Genomic DNA, 23829 nt, shown 5'->3' with positions numbered 1-23829 from the left:
GCTACTTCATCAATGACCTTCCAATCATCCCCAAGTGGGGATGCTCCCTGATGATTCAACAATGCTCAGCACCATTTGTGACTCCTCAGGTACTGAAATCTGTGTCCATATGCAGCAAGACCTGGATAATATTCAGGCTTAGTCTCAAAAGTTGAAAGCAACATTCTTGGTGCATTAGTGCCATGCAATGACTATCTCCAACAAAGAGGGAATTTAACTGGATGGGGGCATCTCCAATAACAAGTAAGAAGCTTGGCACTATCCAGAATGAAGCAGCCCCACTTGACCTGCTACCCATCCACCATGGTAAACATTCCCTCCATCTACCACTGATGCACAGTGACAGCAGTATTTCCCACCTTCAAGATGCAATTCACCAACACTCCTTTGACAGGATCTTTCAAACCCACAGCTACTTCCATCTGGAAGGACAAGGGTAGCAGATACATGGGAACACCACCAACTGCAAGATCCCCAAATCACTCACCATCCTGACTTGGAAATATATCACTGTTCCTTCCATGTCACTGGGTCAAAATCCTGGAATGCACTTCCCAACAGTAGTGGAAGTGTGCCTACACCACACAGACTGCAGCAGTTCAAGAAAGTGGCTTACCGTCACCTTCTAAAGACAGTTAGGTTTGGGTTATATGGGATGATCCAACCAGCAATGCCCATATCCCATAAAAGAATATTTAAAAAAAAACACTTTTTGCAATGATTTTTTAGTCTTAACCGTGCTTTTGAGCACAAAATGCCAAACAGTTGCCAAGAAATCAAGATTGGAAAGGGACAAAAAATGTGAAAGCAAATGTTCTGGTCACCATTCACTGTTCCTGTCTTCATCTACTTATGACCAGTTATGGTTTTTCAGACTAAAATGTATAGTAGAGAAAGAGGACACTGCATATTCAAAATTCCTTTATTTTCAACATTTCTTTACTGGTGCCTGCTCATGTCTTGAGCAAGAAAGTACTCTGAAAGCAATTACCCTCCAGGCCCCTATTTCTACTTGGCCTGATCATGGGTCTCTCTACACTCCCACAGTCTAGACATCTCTAGTATTAGAAGAGTGTAAAATGATGAGCCCATTAGAGGATGTGTATCCTTTGATTTACTTACACCACATCCACAAAAGTACAGGCACATTTAGCACAGCCACTAATCCAGTATTTGGTTTTCAGCATCTGCAGTCCTTGTTTTTACCTTGTTGATTTTAACCCTACTGCGAATCCTCTTGCAAGGATGCCTGCCTTGAAGAGGTTTTCCTCCTCTCTCTACAGCTTTTTCCTGATGAAGGGCTTTTGCCCGAAACGTCGATTTCGCTGCTCGTTGGATGCTGCCTGAACTGCTGTGCTCTTCCAGCACCACTAATCCAGTATTTGGTTTTCAGCATCTGCAGTCATTGTTTTTACCATCATAATAACTATGTCAAGAGAGGAATGCATTGGAGGAATCTCTACATTTTTTCTGTGCTGTCTGGCTTTGGGAGACAGAACCAGCAACAATCTGAAGCATTTTTGGAAAATAAATGAAGTATGATGTCACTGAATTGTTTCAGAAAATGCTCAAACAGTAAATAGCAATGGATCAAAGGATTTCTTTTGTGCATCAGGTTTTCCAATATTAGCATAAGTTTGTTGATGGAATATTCACTTATTGCTAAATGTATCTGCACAAAGAGATCTGTATTTACCTGGGAAACCCACAGGTCCAGGAGCTCCTGTTTCACCACGAAGTCCAGTTGGGCCTGGGACTGCGGACTCATTATTCCTGTCTCCTTTCTCACCTAGAACAAAGAGCAGCAGTGAGAGAATTATTAACTGGAACTATTAAAGAAAGTATTGTACATAATCCAGGATGCTATGTCATATTATCTTAACAACATAACATGAAAATGCCAGCAGGATCTGAATCACCCCTTTCCTGGTGTTTCTCTGAGTTGAATTGCTGTGAGAAAGAAGAGTGAAAGGAAAATAAGAGCAGCAAAAATTAGACAACACTGATAAAGGTTTAGGAAAAGCTCATGCATGGCCATCACAACCACATACGGTACACAACTAAACAACTTTAGAAATTAAAGCTGAGCTTACATTTTTCTCAGAATTGTAGAAACTCTACAGTACAGAAAGAGGCCACTTGGCCCATTGAGTCCATAACTGACCCTCCGAAGAGCAATCCACCCAGATCCCTACTGACCCCCATAATCCCACATTTACTATGGCTAATCTACCTAGGCTACACATCCCTGGACTCTATACGGCAACTTAGCATGGCAATCCACGTAACCTGTTCACTTTTAGACTGTGGAAGAAAACCAGAGCATCCAGCATAAACCCATGCAGACATAGGGAGAATGTGCAAACTCCACACAGTCACCCAAGAGTGGAATTAAAAATGGGTCCCTGGCACTGTAAGGCAGCTGTGCTAACCACTGAGTCACCGTGATGTCCTCATTTTGATGTAGTATCATTGAGTGATACCCGCTTACAATCAGCAAGGCTTTCCTTGTCGTGTATTGCCACAAGGATATTTAAAAAGAACTGAAGACCCTACTTTTCCAATTTTCTTCTTTTCTGTGTTGGATTGCAGTTATTTTACAATAAACATTTGGCAGATACTAAGCACAGGAATCCAGTCTGTATGAGCGAGCTGAGATGTTGATTGCCAAAGGATTATTAAATATTGGTTATCATCAAAAAGTGCAATTTTATTCTCAATTAATAGCCACAGATATAAAAATATATAAAAGTTAATGAGATTGTAGTCACCTTCCCAGTCCAGAAGGAATCAGGCCATTCGCAACATTTCTGTACTACCTCAGATCCCTCTGTGGGATAGGATTTATGGTTATTTGGAAAAGAATAGCATGATTAAAAGCAGTCACCATGGCTTTGTGAGGGGCAGGACGTGCCTCACAAATCTTATTGAGTACTCTGAGGAGGTGACAAGACAGGTTGATGAAGGCCGAGAGGTGGATGTAGTATATATGGACTTCAGCAAGGCATTTAATAAGGTTCCCCATGGTAGGCTCATTCATAAGTCAGAGGTTATGGGATGCAGGGAGATTTGGCTATCTAGATTCAGAATTGGTTGGCTGACAGAAGGCAGAGAGTGGTTGTAGATGGAAAGTATTCTGCCTGGAGGTCAGTGGTGAGTGGTGTCCTTCAGGGCTCTGTTCTTGGGCCTCTGCTTTTTGTAGTTTTTACAAATGAATTGGATGAGGAGGTTGAGGGGTGAGTTAGTAAATTTGCAGATGACACAAAGGTTGGAGGTGCCGTCGATAGTATAGAGGGCTACTGCAGGCTGCAGCGTGACATAGACAGGATGCAGAGCTGGGCTGAGAAACGGCAGATGGAGTTCAACCTGGATAAATGCGAAGTAATGCATTTTGAAAGTTTGACCTTGAATGCTGAATATAGGATTAAACACAGGATTCTTGGCAGTGTGGAAGAACAGTGGGATCTGGGTGTTCAAGTGCATAGATCCCTCAAAGTTGCCACCCAAGTGGATAGAGTTGTTAAGAAAGCATATAGTGTTTTGGCTTTCATTGACAGGAGGATTGAGTTTAAAAGCCGTGAGGTTTTGCTGCAGTTCCATAAAACCCTGGTGAGACTACATGGAGTATTATGTCCAGTTCTGGTTGGCCTATTATAGGAAAGATAGAGAGGCTTTGGAGAGGATGCAAAGAAGGTTTACCAGGATGCTGCCTGCACTGGAGGGCTTGTCTTACGAAGAGAGGTTGAATAAGCTCAGACTTTTCTCTCTGGAAAGAAGGAGCAAGAGAGGAGACCTGATTGAAGTATACAAGATAACGAGAGGCATGGATAAAGTCAATAGCCAGAGACCTTTCCCCAGGCAGGATTGACTGGCACGAGGGGTCATAGTTTTTAGGTGTTAGGAGGAAGTTAAAAAGAAGGCGTCAGAGGTAGGCTTTTTATGCAATGAGTTGTGAATGCATGGAATGCTTTGCTAGCTGTGGTGGTGGAAGCAGAGTCATTGGGGACATTTAAGCGACTGCTGGAATGCACATAGACAGCAGTGAGTTGAGGGGTGCGTAGGTTGGGTTATTTTATTTTAGATTAGGATTCATCCTCAGTACAACATCATAGGCCGAAGGGCTTGTTCTGTGCTGTACTTTTCTACGTTCTCTGTTCTGAGTTCTAGATGTGGTCAGCTAATTCAGCGTAACGGGGTATCAAACCTTTTATCACCTTTTCTGTGTTCCTTAGTAGCAGAGTCCTCCACAACAGAAGAATGATATTGGTGCAACTACAGACTCTCACAAACTCAGCCTGTAGGCTTGCAATGGAAATTTGTTTCATTTTTCAAAACAAAATTTATTTATCTTGAAATTCACCAACAGAAAACAAAGCAAGGGGCAATTAGGTTTCATAAAATATTGATGCTGAATTCCTGAACACCCTTTTATCATTGTCCGAAGCAGGACTTGGTGCAGATGAAGTGCATTATATTTGGTCTGACCATTCCCATGATCTGGGATGTATTAATGCAGGCTTACAATCTGACAAGACTGAGTACCAGCAGAAAGAGACCTGGGGTATGGTGAAGAAAATATAAGCTCAAATCTGTCAATAATGATCTGGAAATCCAATGCTGTGCCAAGAGAGAAGTGAGAGAACTATGTGTTTGCTTTTTTCCTAACTTCTTCATTCTTAGAGATGATAGGTGTTTTTAACCTTTAAATTTGTCCATTAGCTCTTTTGAATTGTTACTCCTATCACACAAGTGATTTGTAATGTGAAATTAATGAAATGGTTTGTGTTAAATAAGGTAGTTTGAAACAAACACATCTCTGCTCCAATCAGTATTGGCAACCATTCTATATTTTACCTGAACATACTCAGCTGGTAAGTCAGTGTAGCCCACAGCGGAGTACACGGAATAAAGGGGATGATAGGCATTTCTAGGACTTGTGAACTTTTTAACATCAAACTGTCAAACAAACCTGGGACACCATCAACTCCTCGAAATCCAGGTACACCACGATTTCCTTTGAGCCCTTGACTACCTGGAGGCCCAAAGCCAGGTGAACCAGGAGGACCTGTAGCTCCTGGGATACCAGGGTTTCCAGGGACACCCTGTGGACCTCTGTCACCTTTTGGTGAAAATGGTGTCTGTAAGTAAAAGATTTTGTAAAATTAACATTCAATACAGATCAGCATTAAATAATATAATGAATGATGATGGCACAGGTGTGCATTATTGGGATGATGGGATAGTAATGTAAGAACCATCTGATAGCAAAGCTGCAGAAATGGAGGACTACCTGGAGTGTAAATTGTCTTTTATTCAGCAAGTTTAATTGATAACCCCTTCCTCTCAGCATTCCCTGTAAATGTTTCCAAAGTTTTGAATAACTTCCATTATATGTCGGCAATGGAAATGAGTAGAAGAATCAATTCATTGAATTTCCAATAAAGGACAAGGGTAATATTCAGAGCTTTAACAATTTTATTGAACTTTTGGAGATTGATTTGAATATCATTTCTGGGCCAGAATCAGACATCACAGTGAAAAAGATCAAAGCAGAACATTCAGCATGACTTTCTCATTTTTGTTCTACCTATCAATATTCAAAATGGGCAGTTTAGGCCCCTTTGAGAGACAGGTGAGTGAATAAAGAACACTACAACACAGGTACAGGCCCTTCAGCCCTCCAAGCCTGCGCTGACACATTTTGCCCTTCCGTACTAAAAGTGCCTTCACTGACAGGATTCTATCCCTCTATTCCCTTCCCAGTCATGTATCTGTCCAGGTGCTTCTTGGATGCTGCTATTGTGTCTGCTTCCACCACCTCCTCGGGCAGCACATTCCAGGCTCTCACCACCCTTTGTAGAAAAACCCTGCCTCACCCATCTCATTTAAACTTACCCCCCACTTCCAACCCCCAAGCCCACACCTTGAATCTGTGTACCCTAGTAATTGACCCTTTTCCCCTGAGAAAAAGCCTCAAATTTCCCACTCTGTCCATGCCATTCACAATCTTATAAACTTCTATCAGGTCGCCCCTCAACTTCCTGTGTTCCAGTGAAACCAAACCCAGTCTATCCTTTCTTCATCGCTAAAATCCCCCATACCAGATAACATGCTGGTAAATCTTTTCTGTACCCTCTCCAAAGCATCTACATCCATTTGGTAGTGTAGTGACTAAAACTGTACACAATATTCCAAGTGTGGCCTAACTAAAGTTCTATAAAATTGCAGCATTCCTTGTCTATCTTTATACTCAATGGCCCTTCCAATGAAGGCAAGCATGCCATCGGCCGTTTTTACTACCTTATCTACCTCCACTACCACCTTCAGTGATCTGTGGACCTGTATACCCAGATCCCTCTGCATATCAACAGTCCTAAAGGTTCTGCCATTCACCATATAATTTCCACCTGTACTTCATGTTCTAAAATGCATCACATTTATCAGGATTAAACTCCATCTGACATTTTTCTGCCCACAGCTCCAACAGATCCATATCCTGCTGTATCCTCTGACAACCCTCCCCACTTTCTGCATCTCCACCAATGTTTGTATCATCCACAGACTTACTAGTTAGACCAGCTCTGCCTTCCTCCAAATCATTTATGTAGATCATGAACAGCAGAGGTCCCAGCACTGATCCCTGTGGAACACCACTAGTCACAGCCCTCCATTCTGAAAAGCATCCTTCCGTCGCGTCCCTCTGTCTCCTGTGACTAAGCCAGTTCTGTCTCCATCTTGCCAGCTCACTCCTGATACCATGTGACTTCACCTTTTGTGCCAGTCTGCCATGGGGGTCCTTGTCAAAGGCTTTATTAAAGTCCATGGAGACATCAACTGCTTTTCCCTCAATCATCTTTGTTACCTCCTCAAAAAGCTCAATCAAGTTAGTGAGGCACAACCTCCCCCTCACAAAACCATGCTGTCTATTGTTAATAACTCAAAGTTTGCTTCTAAATGCATATAGATCTTGTCCCAGTGAATATTTTCCGATGGTTTCCCTACCACCGACATGAGGCTCACAAGCCTGTAATTGCTTGGATTATCCCTGCTATCTTTCTTAAACAATGGGACAACATTGACTATTCTCCAGTCCTCTTGGGACCTCACCTGTGGCCAAAGAAGAGACAAACATCTCTGTCAGTGCTCCAGCAATTTGTTCTCTTGCCTCCCTCAATATTCTGGAATAAATCCTATCAGAACCCAGGGACTTACATACGTTAATACATTTTACGACGAACAACACCTCTCCCACTTTAATAGCAATTTGGTTTAGAAATTCAACACTCCCTTCTCTGAGATCATCCCCCACCAGTCCCTTCTCTTTGGTGAATACTGACACAAGATATTAGTTTAGGACCTCACTTACCTCTTCTGGATCCACACATAGATTCCCTCCTTAGTCCTTGAGTGGGCCAATCCTTTTCCTGGCTATGCTATTGCTTGTTATGTATATATAAAAAGCCTTGAGATTCTCATTAATTCTATTTGCTAACGGCTTTCCATGACCCCTTTTAGCATTGCTAATTCCTTGTTTAAGTTCTTTCCTACCTTCCTTATTTAATTCAAGGACTCCATCAGTTCCCATCCTTCTCGGCCTTATGTATGCTTCTTTTTTCTTTTTGAGTAAGCTCATAACATCCCTGGTCATCCAAGGTTTATAAAACTTGCCACACCTATCCTTCATTCTCACAGGAATGTGCCCCTTCTGAACTCTTATCAACTGCCATTTGAAATACCCTCATGCAATGGCCTCCAATCAAAATTCCCCAATTCCTGCCTAATATCGTTACAGTTTGCCTTCCCCCAATTTAACACCTTCACCCAAATGCCTTTGTAACACATACAGATGGGGTTCAATGGTGTGAATGGGACCCTGATCCGATTTTGCTGTTGAGGGGACTACAGGAGGTCAGATTGAGAACTTTAGAGATAAATGTTAAATGCATTTTTGTAGGACTACATAAATTTAACTAGTTAACAAAACCTAAAAGGGAGAACTTACCTGTGAACTTCAATATTTTAAATCTCATTTTATGCCAGTAGCACTATCAATTACTGTAAAAAGATTTATTACGGCCGGTTCACCAAAGTCCAAAATGAACTGTACTCTCAATTGGAAAGAAATGATCCAGTGTTGTTGATCTCGTGAGATATTGACTGAACTAATAATGTTAGACATATCAATAATGCAGTAAACCAGGAAGTAGACAGCACTAGACAAATGTCATGATGTAGCTGTTTAAACGGAATATGTCTCATAGTTCAATGGGTCATTAGGAAGAGTCCAATTGAAGAAATAACTAGAAACTGCAATGAAAACACGAACATTCTGTAAAGCTGAGAATAAATGGTGTGAAACTCTTTTCTTTCTAAACCTTCTTTGTCAAATAAACCATGTGGTCATTGTCCAATATTGACCCAGGTTATCTAGTCAGTTGTGAAATGGAGGTGGGTCATTGTCTTCAAAACTGCACATTTACCTTTATGTTAACTGCAGCTGGGAGCAATTGATGAAATGTTTCATAAAGCCTGGTAGTTTCTCTAGGGAGAGATAGTCACGACAGTGCTTTACCACCCGTTCCAACTTCATTTTTATTTAGCCTCTTCCTGTTCTCCCTATCCCTCCCTCACCATTGATGGTTTACAGTGCCCTTAATGGGCTTTGTACAGAAATTATTCAATTGGAAACATGGGTGATTTACTGGTGGTGATTGATAGAGAAAAAAGAAACCATGGTGGTTTGGTGATGGGGAAAGAAAGTGTTCAGTTGTATGTAAGAGTGCTTCTGAATATTAAAAAAAATGCCTTGTGGTGATTGGCAGATTGTCAAAGCCATGGTCACTTTGACATAAATGAAGGAAGGGAACACCTTTCAGGTCCAACAACATTCCAATATTCTAGTAGGTGCTTTTAAAAATGTTTTACACAACATTTAACTGTTTCCAACTACTTTAAATACTTTCAACTGTTTTTTGGTTACCTTTTAAATGGTTACAATTGGTTTCAAAAGATTTAAGATATTTAAAGTGATTTTAAGTTTGTTTTAAGTAAATTCAACTTTGATTCAAGTGATATCAAGAGGTTTTAGGTGATTGCAACTGGTTTAAATAATTTCTTGTGGTTTCAGAAGTCTTACAAGATTCATAATGTTAAATGTGTCCCTTTCCCATCGGATATTGCCAGACTAGCTAAGTTTCTCCAGTACATCCTGCTTTTATTTCCAATCTCCAGCATCTGTCGTATTTTTCGTTACTTATTTTACTGCTCACATCTGTTTCAGGTATTTGAAAGAGCTGGATGAGGGGGCCAAAGTGAGGCAGGAGATTGGTGAGGAAGAAACAGAGCTGGGGATGCTGGTGTTGGAGTAAAGGTGGAGGGGGTAAGAGTTGACCCAGATGATGGTGAGGATCATGCTGATTTAGGGGTAACAGGAATTGTTTGTACTGATTTAAGGGAATGTGCTCCTGGGACAGGTTTTTGTCTCTGAGGAGTACAAATAACAAAGAAAATCACAGCTCAGGAACAGGCCCTTCGGCCCTCCAAGCCTGCGCTGATTTAAATAAATCAATGTAAATAACAATGAAAACCAGCTTGTGCAGCAAAATACTGTGGAGGTTGGAAATCTGAAGTAATAAGAGAGAATGCTGAAGAAACTCACTAAGTCTCACAGCATCTGTGGAGAGAGAAACACAGTTAATATTTCAAGCCTGATATGATTCCAAGTTTATATGTTGACCAGTCCTGAAGGACACATCAGCAAGGGTCACATGGAGCTATATTTGATGAACTATAAGTTGTCGCCCACAGCATTGACACTATTGGAACCAGAGATATGGGCCACAACATTTTTTACAGAAGTGCAGATTTTGCTGAAAATTTCTTGCAAGTACTTGCAGTATCCACTGTTCCTTTTGGTGGTACCATGACACATATCCAACATCAATAATTTGGAGATGCCAGTGTTAGACTGGGGTGTACAAAGTTAAAAATCACACAACACCAGGTTATAGTCCAACAGGTTTAATTGGAAGCACACTAGCTTTCGGAGCGACGCTCCTTCATCAGGTGATATTGGAGGGCTGATAATAGAGGATTGAGCCCTCCACTATCACCTGATGAAGGAGGGATGCTAACAACGTGGATTCAATTCCTCTCCTGGTTGAGGTTACCCTTCACCTGAGGCCTGGTTAATCTCGGTTTGGACCATCACCAGTCATAAAGTTATACAGCATGGAAAAGGAGCCTTTGTTCCAATTCTTCCACACTGATTAAGTATCCTAAGCTGATCTAGTCCATCCATTTACCTGCATTTGGCCCATATCTCTCAAAACCACTTTTATTCATATATTCATCCAGATGCCTTTTAACTGTTGTAATTATACCAGCCTTCACCACTTCTGGCAGCTCATTCCATACACACACTACCCTTTGCATGAAAACGTTGCCCCTTAGGTCTCTTTTATATCTTTCCCCTCTCACCCTAAATCTATGTCTTCTAGTTCTGGACTCCCACACCCCAGGTAAAAGTCTATTTATCCTATCCATGCCCCTGATAATTTTGTAAACCTCTATAAGGTCACTTCTCAGCCTCTAATGCTCCAGGAAAAAAGCCCCAGCCTATTCTGTCTCCCCCTGTAGCTCAAACCCTAGCAACATCCTTGTAAATCTTTTCTGAACCCTTTCAAGTTTCACAACATTTTTCCTATAGCAGGGAGTTCACAACTGAACAAAGTATTCTAAAAATGGCCTCACCAAAGTCCTTTACAGCCGCAATATGATCTCCCAACTCCTCCACTCAATGCAGTGACCAATGAAGGTAAGCATGCAAATGCCTTCTTCACCACCCTGCCTACGAATGACTCCACTTTCAAGGAACTTTGTACCCGGTTGACAGCACTCCCCGGGGCCCTGCACATTAATGTTTCAGTCCTGTGCTGGTTTGCCTTACCAATATGTATTACCACATTTATTTAAATTAAATTTTACCTGCCACTTCATTGTCCATTGGCCTACCTGATCAATATCTGGTGGACTCTAGGATAACTTTCTTCACTGTCCACTACACCACCAATTTTAGTGTCATCTGCAAACTTACTAACCATATGTCCTAATTCACATCCAAATCATTTATATAAACGATGAAAAGCAGTTGACCCAGCACTGATTCTTATGGCACACCGCTGGTCACAGACTTCCAGTCAAAATAACCCAATACCACCACACTCTGTCTCCGACCTTCAAGCCAATTTTGTATGCAATTAGCTAGCTCCCCTTGGATTCCAAATGATACAGAGTCAAGATTAGAGTGGTGCTGGAGAAGCACAGCAGGTCAGATGGGAAGGAAGATTGACAGGTGGGACAGGTCATGTGGACGGTGCTCAGCTGGAAGGTTGGAACTGGGGTAAGGTGGGGGCAGGGGAAATGAGGAAACTGGTGAAATCCACATGATCTGAAAATGTGTTGCTGGAAAAGTGCAGCAGGTCAGACAGCATCCAAGGAGCAGGAGAATCCACGTTTCGGGCATGAGTCCTTCTTCAGGAATGAGGGAAGTCTGCCAAGCAGGCTAAGATAAAAGGTAGGGAGGAGGGACTTGGGGGAGGGGCGGTGGAAATGCGAGAGGTGGAAGGAGGTCAAGGTGAGGGTGATCGGCTGGAGTGGGAGTGGGAGTGGGGGCGGAGAGGTCAGGAAGAAGATTGCAGGTTAGGAAGGCGGTGCTGAGTTTGAGGGATTTGACTGAGACAAGGTGGGGGGAGGGGAAATGAGGAAACTGGAGAAATCTGAGTTCATCCCTTGTGGTTGGAGGGTTCCTGGGCGGAAGATGAGGCGCTCTTCCTCCAACCGTAGTGTTGCTATGGTCTGGCAATGAAGGAGTCCAAGGACCTGCATGTCCTTGGTGGAGTGGGAGGGGGAGTTGAAGTGTTGAGCCACGGGATGGTTGGGTTGGTTGGTCCGGGTGTCCCAGAGGTGATCTCTGAAACGTTCCGCAAGTAGGCGGCCTGTCTCCCCAATATAGAGGAGGCCACATCGGGTGCAGCGGATGCAATAAATGATGTGTGTGGGGGTGCAGATGAATTTGTAGTGGATATGGAAGTATCCCCTGGGGCCTTGGATGGACGTAAGGGGGGAGGTGTGGGCGCAAGTTTTGCATTTCTTGCGGTTGCAGGGGAAGGTGCCGGGAGTGGAGGTTGGGTTAGTGGGGGGTGTGGACCTGATGAGGGAGTCACGGAGGGAGTGGTCTTTTCAGAACACTGATAGAGGAGGGGAGGGAAATACATCCCTGGTGGTGGGGTCCGTTTGGAGGTGGTGGAAATGACGGCGGATGATACGCTGTACATGGAGGTTGGTGGGGTGGTAGGTGAGGACCAGTGGGGTTCTGTCCTGGTGGCGATTGGAGGGGCAGGGCTCAAGTGCGGAGGAGCATTTCAGAGAACACCTCTGGGACACCCGGACCAACCAACCCAACCATCCCGTGGCTCAACACTTCAACTTCCCCTCCCACTCCACCAAGGACATGCAAGTCCTTGGACTCCTCCGTCGCCAGACCATAGCAACACGACGGTTGGAGGAAGAGTACCTCATCTTCCACCTAGGAACCCTCCAACCACAAGGGATGAACTCAGATTTCTCCAGTTTCCTCATTTCCCCTCCCCCCAACTTGTCTCAGTCAAATCCCTCAAACTCAGCACCGTCTTCCTGACCTCTCTGCCCCCACCCCCACTCCAGCCTATCACCTTACCTTGACCTCCTTCCACCTATCGCATTTCCAATGCCCCTCCCCCAAGTCCCTCCTCCCTACCTTTTATCTTAGCCTGCTAGATACACTTTCGTCATTCCTGAAGAAGGGCTCATGCCCGAAACGTCGATTCTCCTGCTCCTTGGATACTGCCTGACCTGCTGCGCTTTTCCAGCAATACATTTTCAGCATCTGCAGTCCTCACTTTCTCCTCAAAAATCCACATGATGCCTTGGGGTTGAAGTGTTCCGAGACAGAAGATGAGGCGTTCTTCCTCCAGGCATCGGGTGGTGAGGGAGCGGCGATGGAGGAGGCCCAGGACCTGCATTTCCTCGGCAGAGTGGGAGGGGAAGTTGAAACGTTGGACCACAGGGCGGTGGGGTTGATTGGGGCAGGTGTCCTGGAGATGTTCTCTGAAGTGCTCCGCGAGAAGGCATCCGATCTCCCCAGGGTAGAGGGGACTGCATCGGGAGCAGTGTGTGTGTGTGCATGTATGTGTGCTATTTTGGGACTCACCCGTCAAAGACAGCAGTAGTCTTACTGTTGGTGTCCAGTCCACCTGCCCCAGAGAGGAGGAGGGGGCTGATGGGGGGGTGGACGGATTGGGGGGGAATCATGGGGGACGGGGCGACCGGGTTGGACGGGGTTGGGGGGGTGGATGGGGGCTCGTGCATAGTGTGCTGCTGCCTAGTCTCCTGAACAGGGAGCGGACTTAGCAAGTGCTTGCTGTGTCAATCCCATTGAACTGATGGAGGGTGGGAGGCTTCAGTAATGCTGCAGGTCCCTTACACACAACTGTGTGTCTGCTCAGATACAAACCCTGAGACAGAGAGAGGGAGCAAGGCAGGTAGTGTGAGGAAAAAGTTAACTTCAGAAAACTCTGAGCCCCAAAGGAGAGGCATTGAATTGATTAACTGAATAATCAATTATCCCGAATGAAATACTGCCCGCCCATCTCGTTCGGATAATCGAAGTTCCTCTGTAGACACTTTTCAACATCACTCTATTTACTTTCCCAAGTTCTCTACCTTCCATGGCCTTGTCTGCAGTATATACTGATGTAAAATATTTGTTTAGTATCTCAGCCACCTCCTGTGGTTGCACACATAGACAGTGTTATTGATCTTTAAGGGACCCCATTCTCTCCCCAGTTACTCTTTTGCTATTAATCTATTTGTAGAATCTCTTTAGATTCTCCTTAATCCTATTTGCCAAAGCTATCTCATGCCCCATTTTTGCCCTCCTGATTTCCTTCTTAAGTATACTCCTACTGCCCTTATAGTCTCTACAGATTCATAGAGTCATAGAGATGTACAGCACGGAAACAGACCCTTCGGTCCAACCCGTCCATGCTAACCAGATATCCCAACCCAATCTAGTCCCACCTGCCAGGACCCAGTCCATATCCCTCTAAACCCTTCCTATTCATATACCCACCCAAATGCCTTTTAAATGTTGCAATTGTACCAGCCTCCACCACATCTTCTGGCAGCTCATTCCATTCACGTACTGTGTGAAAAAGTTGCCCCTTAGGTCTCTTTTATATCTTTCCCCTCTCATCCTAAACCTCTGCCCCCTAGTTCTGGACTCCCTGATCCCAGGGAAAAGACTTTGTCTATTTATCCTATCCATGCCCCTCATAATTTTGTAAACTTCTATAAGGTCAGGGAAATCAGCCCCAGCCCATTTAGCCTCTCCCTACAGCTCAGATCCTCCAACCCTGGCAACATCCTTGTAAATCTTTTCTGAACCCTTTCAAGTTTCACAACATCTTTCCTTTAGGAAGGAGACCAGAACTGCATGCAATATTCCAACAGTGGCCTAACCAATATCCTGTACAGCCGCAACATGACCTCCCAACTCCTGTACTCAATACTCTGACCAATAAAGGAAAGCATACAGAATGCCTTCTTCATTATCCTATCTACCTGCGACTCCACTTTCAAGGAGCAATGAATCTGCACTCCAAGGTCTCTTTGTTCAGCAACACTCTCAGTTTCACTTGATCTCAGCTGTCCATACCTGAAATATGCCTCCTTTTTCTTGACCAGAGCCTAAATTATTCTTGTTGTTCAGCATTCCCTAAACCTGCCAGCCTTGTCCTTTGCACTAACAGGAATGTACTGTCTCTGATCTGTCAGCTCACTTTTGAAGGCCTCCCACTTTCGAAGGGTACCTTACCTGTGAATATCTGCCCCCAGGAAACTTTTGAAACTGTTAAGTTTGGCCTTCCTCCAATTTAGAACTTTAACTTCTGGATCATGTCTATCCTTTTTCATAACTATTCTAAAACTAATGGAGTTTCTGATTAATTTCTAATAATGTTAAATTGATTCCCTTGATCCTTACTCTTTTTCTCCAGAGAAAAAAAAGATTCTCTCTTTCTACTCAGTCCAAACCCATTATACTTTTGAACGTTTATATCAGATCTCCTTTCAACCTCATTGTCGCCAACCTGACTCTATTGTATCCTTGGACCAACCATAGACAAAAGAGCTGAATTCAAGAGTGAGGCATGAGGAACTGATCTTAATACCAAGGTAGCATTTAACCAAATGCAGCTTCAAGGAACACTGAGGACCAGGGAGAAAAACTCTCTGCCTGCTGGTTGGAGTCATGCCTATCACAAAGCAAACTGGTTATGGATGTTGGCAGTCAGTCATCTCAGCTCTCAGAGACCTCTGCAGGAGTTCCTCAGAGTAATGACTGAACCACATTTTGCGCTTCACTAATGAACTTCCCTCCAGCATCAGGTCAGAAATGGGGATTTTGCTAACTTTTGCACAATGACTTATACTGACTCTGTGTCCAAATGCAGGAAGATGTGGACCAATTTAGGCCTGGGCTGATAGGTGGCAGTTAAAGTATTTGTGCCATATAAGTGCCAGTCAATGTTATTACCATCATTGAATTCTGTTCACTAGTCATTGACCAAAAGCTTAATTTGACCCGTTCTTGTACCTATTATGGCTACAAAGGCAGGTCGGATGCTGGGAATTCAGCAACAGTAACTCACCGCCTCACTCCTCAAAGCCTGTCCACCATCTACCAGGCACAAGTCAGTAGGGTGGAGATAGTGAGGTGCAGATGCTGGAAAGTCGGAGTCGATAAAGTGTGGAGCTGGAAAAGTTACAGCAGGAACACTCCCAATTTGTCTAGATGGGTGCAGCTCCAACAATACTTAAGAAGCTTGACACCATGCAGGACAAAGCAAAAGTGAGAACTGCAGATGCTGGAAACCAAAGTTTAGATCAGAGTGGTGCTGGAAAACCACAACAGGTCAGGCAGTATCCGAGGAGCAGGAAAATTGACATTTTGGGCAAAAGCCCTTCATCAGGAATAGAGCCCGAAATGTCAATTTTCCTGCTCCTCGGATGCTGCCTGACCTGCACCACGCATCAGCACCACACTGATCTAAACCACGCAGGACAAAGCAGCCCACTAGGGCAGCTATTCATAAACATTCAGTTTTTCCATCACCAGTGCATAGTGGCAGCAACGTGTAACATCTATTAGCTGCACTGCAAGTACTTGGCAGTTCTTCATTTACTACATCTTCCAAATGTGTGGCCTCTACCACTGAAAAGGAGAAGAGCAGCAGATACATGCATTGCGAAGTTGGGTAGAGTATTTGAGGATTTGAAGGCAGGATGGTAGAATTTGATGTTTGTAAAATGATAGATGGGAAGACTGTGTGGTCCCTTTAAAAGATGATTTTTTTTCAATGCTTAGAGATTTAAAAATGAGTGTCTGTGGGCAGCAGCTTGCCAATTGCAGGCGCTTGAATGGAAACTTTTGTCTTAAAAAGATTATGCTGTTAGCAGGCAAAGCATCATTTTTATGATGATTTAAATTTAGCCAATTAATTCAAACCAGGCATTTGGAGACTGAAGACCAATTACATTTAAATCTGATGGTTTTGACAATCTAGAACCAATCCTATTGTAAGAAATTAATAAGTTATCAAGAGTATGAAAAAAATTGGCAGAGAGCAAACAGCCATCTGAAGAGATTAGCTCTCAGAGTAACCAGCACCTGATTAAAGGTACAGTGGCACTGTTAGCTCAAATTCCTGACACAAGAATTTGATGGACAGAGACATTCCTGAAAGAAGATCATTTTGGAGATCATCAGAGCATTTCAGAAGCTGTATCCTGGCTGTAATTTTGAGAGGAGAAAGTGAGGACTGCAAATGCTGGAGATCAGAGCTGAAAATGTGTTGCTGGAAAAGCACAGCAGGTCAGGCAGCATCCAAGGAACAGGAGAATCGACGTTTTGGGCATAAGCCCTTCTTCAGGAATGAGGAAAGTGTGTCCAGCAGGCTAAGATAAAAGGTAGGGAGGAGGGACTTGGGGGAGGGGCGTTGGGAATGCAATAGGTGGAAGGAGGTTAAGGTGAGGATGATAGGCTGGAGTGGGGGTGGGGGCGGAGAGGTCAGGAAGAAGATTGCGGGTTAGGAAGGCGGTGCTGAGTTTGAGGGATTTGACTGAGACAAGGTGCGGGAGGGGAAATGAGGAAACTGGAGAAATCTGAGTTCATCCCTTGTGGTTGGAGGGTTCCTAGGCGGAAGATGAGGCACTCTTCCTCAAGCAGTCGTATTGCTATAGTCTGGTGATGGAGGAGTCTAAGGACCTGCGTGTCCTTGGTGAAGCGGGAGGGGGAGTTGGAGTGTTGAGCCATGGGGTTGTTGGGTTGGTTGGTCCGGGTGTCCCAGAGGTGTTCTCTGAAACGTTCCACAACTAGGTGGCCTGTCTTCCCAATATAGAGGAGGCCACATCGGGTTCAGCACCCGCCTACGGAACCAACTGACCCCGCACGGACTCTGGACTACGTTCAGACCTCTCTACAAGGATTTCAGTGAGTCCCTCTCTCACTGCACATCCCAGGTCATCTCCTCTGCCCAGAAGCTCTTCAGCCACGTTCTCAAACAGACTCGCTACCACAGCCACATCTCCTTCCTCAGCACCTGCCTACAGAACCGACTGACCCCGCACGGATTCCGGACTACGTTCAGACCAACAAAATTTGGACCTAACCAGTACCTACAACAAATCCGAAGCCTCCAGCAACAGACCACCCTCCGGATCCTCTGCTCCACGCTTGCAGCCATGCGCCGCTACTTACACTCCCTGCAATTAGCCCTACCACAGGTCAGGAGTTCAGGCAGCATCCAAGTAGCTTCGAAATCGACGTTTCGGGCAAAAGCCCTTCATCAGGAATAAAGGCAGTGAGCCTGAAGCGTGGAGAGATAAGCTAGAGGAGGGTGGGGGTGGGGAGAAAGTAGCATAGAGTACAATGGGTGAGTGGGGGAGGGGATGAAGGTGATAGGTCAAGGAGGAGAGGGTGGAGTGGATAGGTGGAAAAGAAGATAGGCAGGTAGGACAAGTCCGGACAAGTTATGGTGACAGTTACTGAGCTGGAAGTTTAGAACTAGGGTGAGATAGGGGAAGGGGAAATAAGGAAACTGTTGAAGTCTACATTGATGCCCTGGGGTTGAAGTGTTCCGAGGCGAAAGATGAGGCGTTCTTCCTCCAGGCGTCTGGTGGTGAGGGAGTGGCGGTGAAGGAGGCCCAGGACCTCCATGTCCTCGGCAGAGTGGGAGGGGGAGTTGAAATGTTGGGCCACGGGGTGGTGTGTCCCGGAGATGTTCCCTAAAGCGCTCTGCTAGGAGGCGCCCAGTCTCCCCAATGTAGAGGAGACCGCATCGGGAGCAACGGATACAATAAATGATATTAGTGGATGTGCAAGTAAAACTTTGATGGATGTGGAAGGCTCCTTTAGGGCCTTGGATAGAGGTGAGGGAGGAGGTGTGGGCGCAGGTTTTACAGTTCCTGCGGTGGCAGGGGAAAGTGCCAGGATGGGAGGGTGGGTTGTAGGGGGGCGTGGACCTGACCAGGTAGTCACGGAGGGAACGGTCTTTGCGGAAGGTGGAAAGGGATGGGGAGGGAAATATATCCCTGGTAGTGGGGTCTGTTTGGAGGTGGCGGAAATGTCGGCGGATGATTTGGTTTATGCGAAGGTTGGCGGATGATTTCCGCCACCTCCAAACAGACCTCACTACCAGGGATTTCTGGAACAGTTGGGTTCCTCAACTGTTCCAGAATCTCCCATCAGCCTCTGAAATCACTCAGGCACCATTAACCACGCGGCTGCTGCAGCGCCCGCAGCAGCAACCGCAGCCGCGAATCGTGACGTCACTTCCACCCCCACCGACCTCGCAGCCTCCGCGATCGCCACCCAGACAACTGCCTCCACGATCGCCAGGAAGACCATCGCCGACAGATTCGCGGCCTCCGCATAGTCCATGGCCATCGGGAACAACACCGTTTCTGCCATTGCCGCAGGCACTTCCGCCCCCAGTGATATCACTAACCTGCACAATCACCATGCTGCATGTGTCTCCGCCCCCATGCTGATCTCCGTCCGCACGCCTAACCATGCCCCCACGTCGATCTCCATTCTCACTCCTAACCCCGCCCCCACGCCGATCTCCGTCACCATGCCTAACCCTGCCCCCATGCCGATCTCCGTCCGCACGCCTAACCCCGCCCCCACACCAATCTCTGTTCGCACTCCTAACCCCACCCCCATGCCAAACCCCGCCCCCGCCCCGATCTCCATCCCCACCCCCTTGCTTAACCCCGCCCCCACTCCCAGCTCCAGCCCCACACCAGATCCTAGCTCCCAGCCCTGCCGTGTTTTCACCATCCTTCCAGAACTACCCCTCTCTGAGGATGAAAGATCAGTCCTCAGCAGAGGCCTCGCCTTCATTCTCCTACACTCTCAGATTAACAAGTTCAACAGGCGGCGAGACATCGAACAATTCTTCTGCCGCCTTCGCCTCCGCGCCTACTTCTTCAACCAAGATTCTCGCCCACCCTCTGGCGACCCTTTCTCCCACCTCCAACACACCCCATCCACCTGGACACCCCTTGTTGGCCTCTTACCCACCCTCGATCTCTTCATAGCCAACTGCCGCTATGAAGCCAACCGTCTCATAGTCCCACAACCCCGCAACGCCCGTTTCTACCTCCTGCCCAAAATCCACAAACCCGACTGCCCCGGCCGACCCATTGTCTGAGCCTGCTCCTGCCCCACTGAACTCATCTCTGCATACCTCGACATGGTCCTGTCCCCCTTAGTCCAAGAACTCCCCACCAACATTCGGGACACCACCCACGCCCTCCACCTCCTCCATGATTTTCGCTTCCCCGGTCCCCAATGCCTTATCTTCACCATGGACATCCAGTCCCTGTACACCTCCATCCCCCATCACGAAGGACTCAAAGCCCTCCGCATCTTCCTTTCCCGCCGTACCAACCAGTACCCTTCCACTGACACCCTCCTTCGACTGACTGAACTGGTCCTCACCCTGAACAACTTCTCTTTCCAATCCTCCCACTTCCTCCAAACCAAAGGAGTAGCCATGGGCACCCGCATGGGCCCCAGCTATGCCTGCCTCTTCGTAGGATATGTGGAACAGTCCATCTTCCGCAGCTACACTGGCACCACCCCCCACCTTTTCCTCCGCTACATCGATGACTGTATCGGCGCTGCCTCGTGCTCCCACGAGGAGGTTGAACAGTTCATCCACTTTACCAACACCTTCCATCCCGACCTCAAATTTACCTGGACTGTCTCAGACTCCTCCCTCCCCTTCCTAGACCTCTCCATTTCTATCTCAGACGACTGGATCAACACGGACATTTACTATAAACCGACCGACTCCCACAGCTACGTAGACTACACCTCATCCCACCCTGCCCCCTGTAAAAACGCCATCCCATATTCCCAATTCCTTCGTCTCCGCCACATCTGCTCCCAGGAGGGCCAGTTCCAATATGGAACAACCCAGATGGCCTCCTTCTTCAAAGACTGCAATTTCCCCCCGGATGTGATCGACGATGCTCTCCACCGCATCTCCTCCACTTCCCGCTCCTCTGCCCTTGAGCCCCACCCCTCCAACCGCCACCAGGACAGAACCCCGCTGGTCCTCACCTACCACCCCACCAACCTCCATATGCAGCGTACCATCCGTCGTCATTTCCGCCATCTCCAAACGGACCTCACCACCAGGGATATATTTCCCTCCCCTCCCCTATCAGCGTTCTGAAAAGACTACTCCCTCCGTGACTCCCTTGTCAGGTCCACACCCCCCACCAACCCAACCTCCACTCCCGGCATCTTCCCCTGCAACCGCAAGAAATGCAAAACTTGCGCCCACATCTCCCCCCCTTACTTCCCTCCAAGGCCCCAAGGGATCCTTCCATATCTGCCACAAATTCACCTGCACCTCCACACACATTATTTACTGCATCCGCTGTGCCCAATGTGGCCTCCTCTATATTGGGGATACAGGCCGGCTACTTGCGGAACGTTTCAGAGAACACCTCTGGGACACCCGGACCAACCAACCCAACCACCCTGTGGCTCAACACTTCAACTCCCCTCCCACTCCACCAAGGACATGCAGGTCCTTGGGCTCCTCCATCGCCAGACCATAGCAACACGACGGCTGGAAGAAGAGCGCCTCATCTTCCCTCCAACCACAAGGGATGAAAACTCAGCACCATCTTCCTAACCAGCAATCTTCTTCCTGACCTCTCTGCCCCCTCCCCCACTCCGGCCTATCGCCCTCACCTTATCACCCTCAACTTAACTTCCTTCCACCTATCGCATTCCCATCGCCCCTCCCCCAAGTCCCTCCTCCCTACCTTTTATCTTAGCCTGCTTGGCACACTCTCCTCATTCCTGAAGAAGGACTCATGCCCGAAACATCGATTCTCCTGCTCCTTGGATGCTGCCTGACCTGCTGCGCTTTTCCAGCAACACAGTTTCAGCTGTAATTTTGAGAGACTAAGTTCCAATTTTTTATTGTATGCTATATGAGTAGGACTTGTATTTATGCAATGCTGTCAGAGGAGGTGTCATGAAGAAGTAGATCAGGCTACTTTGAGTGTCTCCAAATTGGTACCAGAAGCATATAGACAATGGTTCAGAAAAGTAGGGAAGAAGCCAGGCCAGGCTTATATTGAGTTTGAAAGAATTAAACAGAGCAACTTCTTTAGATGGGTAGAGAGCATTACAGATAGAAAGGACACATGAGGATCTTCGAGAGATTATTTTGCTGGAGGAGTTCAAAAACTCCCTTCCAGAAATGATCAGAATTCATGTTGAGGAACTGAAGGCTAAAACAGTGAGAAGAGCTGCAGAGATGGTGGAGGACATGCATTATTGCATACATAAATACTAGCTTCTGACGGCAAGTTCATTTCGTGAGGAATAGAAACTGGGAAGGAGGGAGATCCTTCACTGAACAAGAAAAAGTAGATCACACTGGGAACAGATTTGCCCATGTGAAAAAGGAAACCCAAGAGGATGGAAAAGAGTTGAAAGATGTCAGGTGTTTTCACTGCCATAAGGTGGGACACAGAAAGGCAGCGCTGGTGGTTTGAGAGAGGGTCTGGCAAAAAGGATGTGGTAAAAGAGGCTAAACCAGTGGGATCATTTGAAGTAATGAAAGAAATCCCAAGAGATGTCAAGGAGCTGCAGGAGAGTGCACAGCAGGCCAGAAGCTGGATAGTAAGGTAGGGCACATCTTTTCAAAGCCGTCATCTCTGTGGGTAAGATTTACTCAGGAAGAATAGGGGGAGATGGTGAAGAAGTTAAAATATTGAGAGATATGGGAGCTGATCAGTCTGAAATGGTAAGAGATGAAAATATTTGCTCTCCTTAAGAAATGTTGCCTGAGAGAGTGATAATCTGTGGAGTAAGTGGAGAGACATTTGGTGTTCCCCTGTGTAAGATAAAGCTAAAAAGTCCAATCAAGGCTGGGAAAGTGACAGTGGGTGTGATTGAAAGAGTGGCTATTCCAGGAATACAGTTTATTCTTGGAAACAATACAGCTCAATCAAAGTTGGGGGTGATGCCCATTGTCCCATAGAACAGAATTCCATAAGAATCCCTAAAGTGTGGAAGCAGGCCATTTGGCCCCTCAAGTCCACACCAACCCTCTGAACAGCACCTCACCCAGACCCACTCCTGTATTTCCCATGGCTAATCCACTTGGCCTGCACATTCCTAGAAACTATGGGCAATTTACCATGGCTAATTCACCTAATCTGCACATCTTTGGACATTGGGAGGAAGCTGGAACACCCAGAGGAAACCCACGCAGACACAGAGAATGTATAAACTCCACACAGACAGTCGTGTGAGGTTGGATTCGAACCTGGTCCCTGTTCGAGGTAGCAGTGCCAACCACTGAGCCACAAACCCTCTTTGTAATGGAGAAGCTTAAGGAAAACCGGAACTTTGTGTCTGTTTCCTTTTTCTTTTTGTCTAAACTTTCAATATCTTTTACATATATTTGGAAAGGTAAGGACTGATTAGGGATAGCCAGCATGGTTTTGTGCATGGGAGGTCATGTCTCACAAACTTGATTGAGTTCTTTAAAGAAGCAACAAAGAGGATTGATGAGGACAGAGCGATAGACATGATCTATATGGACTTCAGTAAGGTGTTCGACAAGGTTCCTCATGGGAGACTGGTTATCAAAGTTAGATCTCATGGAATACAGGGAGAACTAACCATTTGGATACAGAACTGGCTCAAAGGTAGAAGACAGAGGGTGATGGTGGAGGGTTGTTTTTCAGAACAGAGGCCTGTGACCAGCAGAGTGCCACAAGGATCAGTGCTGGGTCTACTGCTTTCCGTCATTTATATCGATGATTTGGATGTGAGCATAAGAGGTATAGTTAGTAATTTGCAGATGACACCAAATTTGGAGATGTAGTGACAGGTCGATAGGATAGTGAAGGCGGCATTTGGTATGCTTTCCTTTATTGGTCAGAGCACTGAGTACAGGAGTTAAGAGGTCATGTTGTGATTGTACAGTACATTGGTTAGGCCACTTTTGGAATACTATGTGCAATTCTGGTCTCCTTCCTATCAGAAGGATGTTGTGAAACTTGAAAGGTTTAGAAAAGATTTACAAGGATGTTGCCAGGGTTGGAGGATTTGAGCTATAGTGAGAGGCTGAATACGCTGAGGCTGTTAACCCTTGAGCATCGGAGGCTGAGGGGTGACCTTATAGA

At 46.0% G+C, this 23829-nt stretch overlaps 1 protein-coding gene across 1 annotated transcript in view; it reads right to left on the bottom strand.

Annotated features, from left to right (window-relative positions):
• Positions 1 to 23829, bottom strand: part of LOC140478663 (uncharacterized) — a 298481-nt gene that overhangs the window by 108138 nt on the left and 166514 nt on the right. The window contains exons 26-27 of the mRNA XM_072571895.1: positions 4970 to 5138; positions 1697 to 1789 (exon numbers count right to left, since the gene is read on the bottom strand). Of these exons, the coding sequence (XP_072427996.1) occupies positions 1697 to 1789; positions 4970 to 5138 (262 nt within the window). The remainder of the gene's footprint in view (positions 1 to 1696; positions 1790 to 4969; positions 5139 to 23829) is intronic.

Source organism: Chiloscyllium punctatum, chromosome 6 (genome assembly GCF_047496795.1).
Source record: "Chiloscyllium punctatum isolate Juve2018m chromosome 6, sChiPun1.3, whole genome shotgun sequence".
Classification (NCBI taxonomy): Eukaryota; Metazoa; Chordata; class Chondrichthyes; order Orectolobiformes; family Hemiscylliidae; genus Chiloscyllium; species Chiloscyllium punctatum.
The sequence above is the reverse complement of the archived record's forward strand: the minus strand, read 5'-3'. Positions and strand labels throughout refer to the sequence as shown.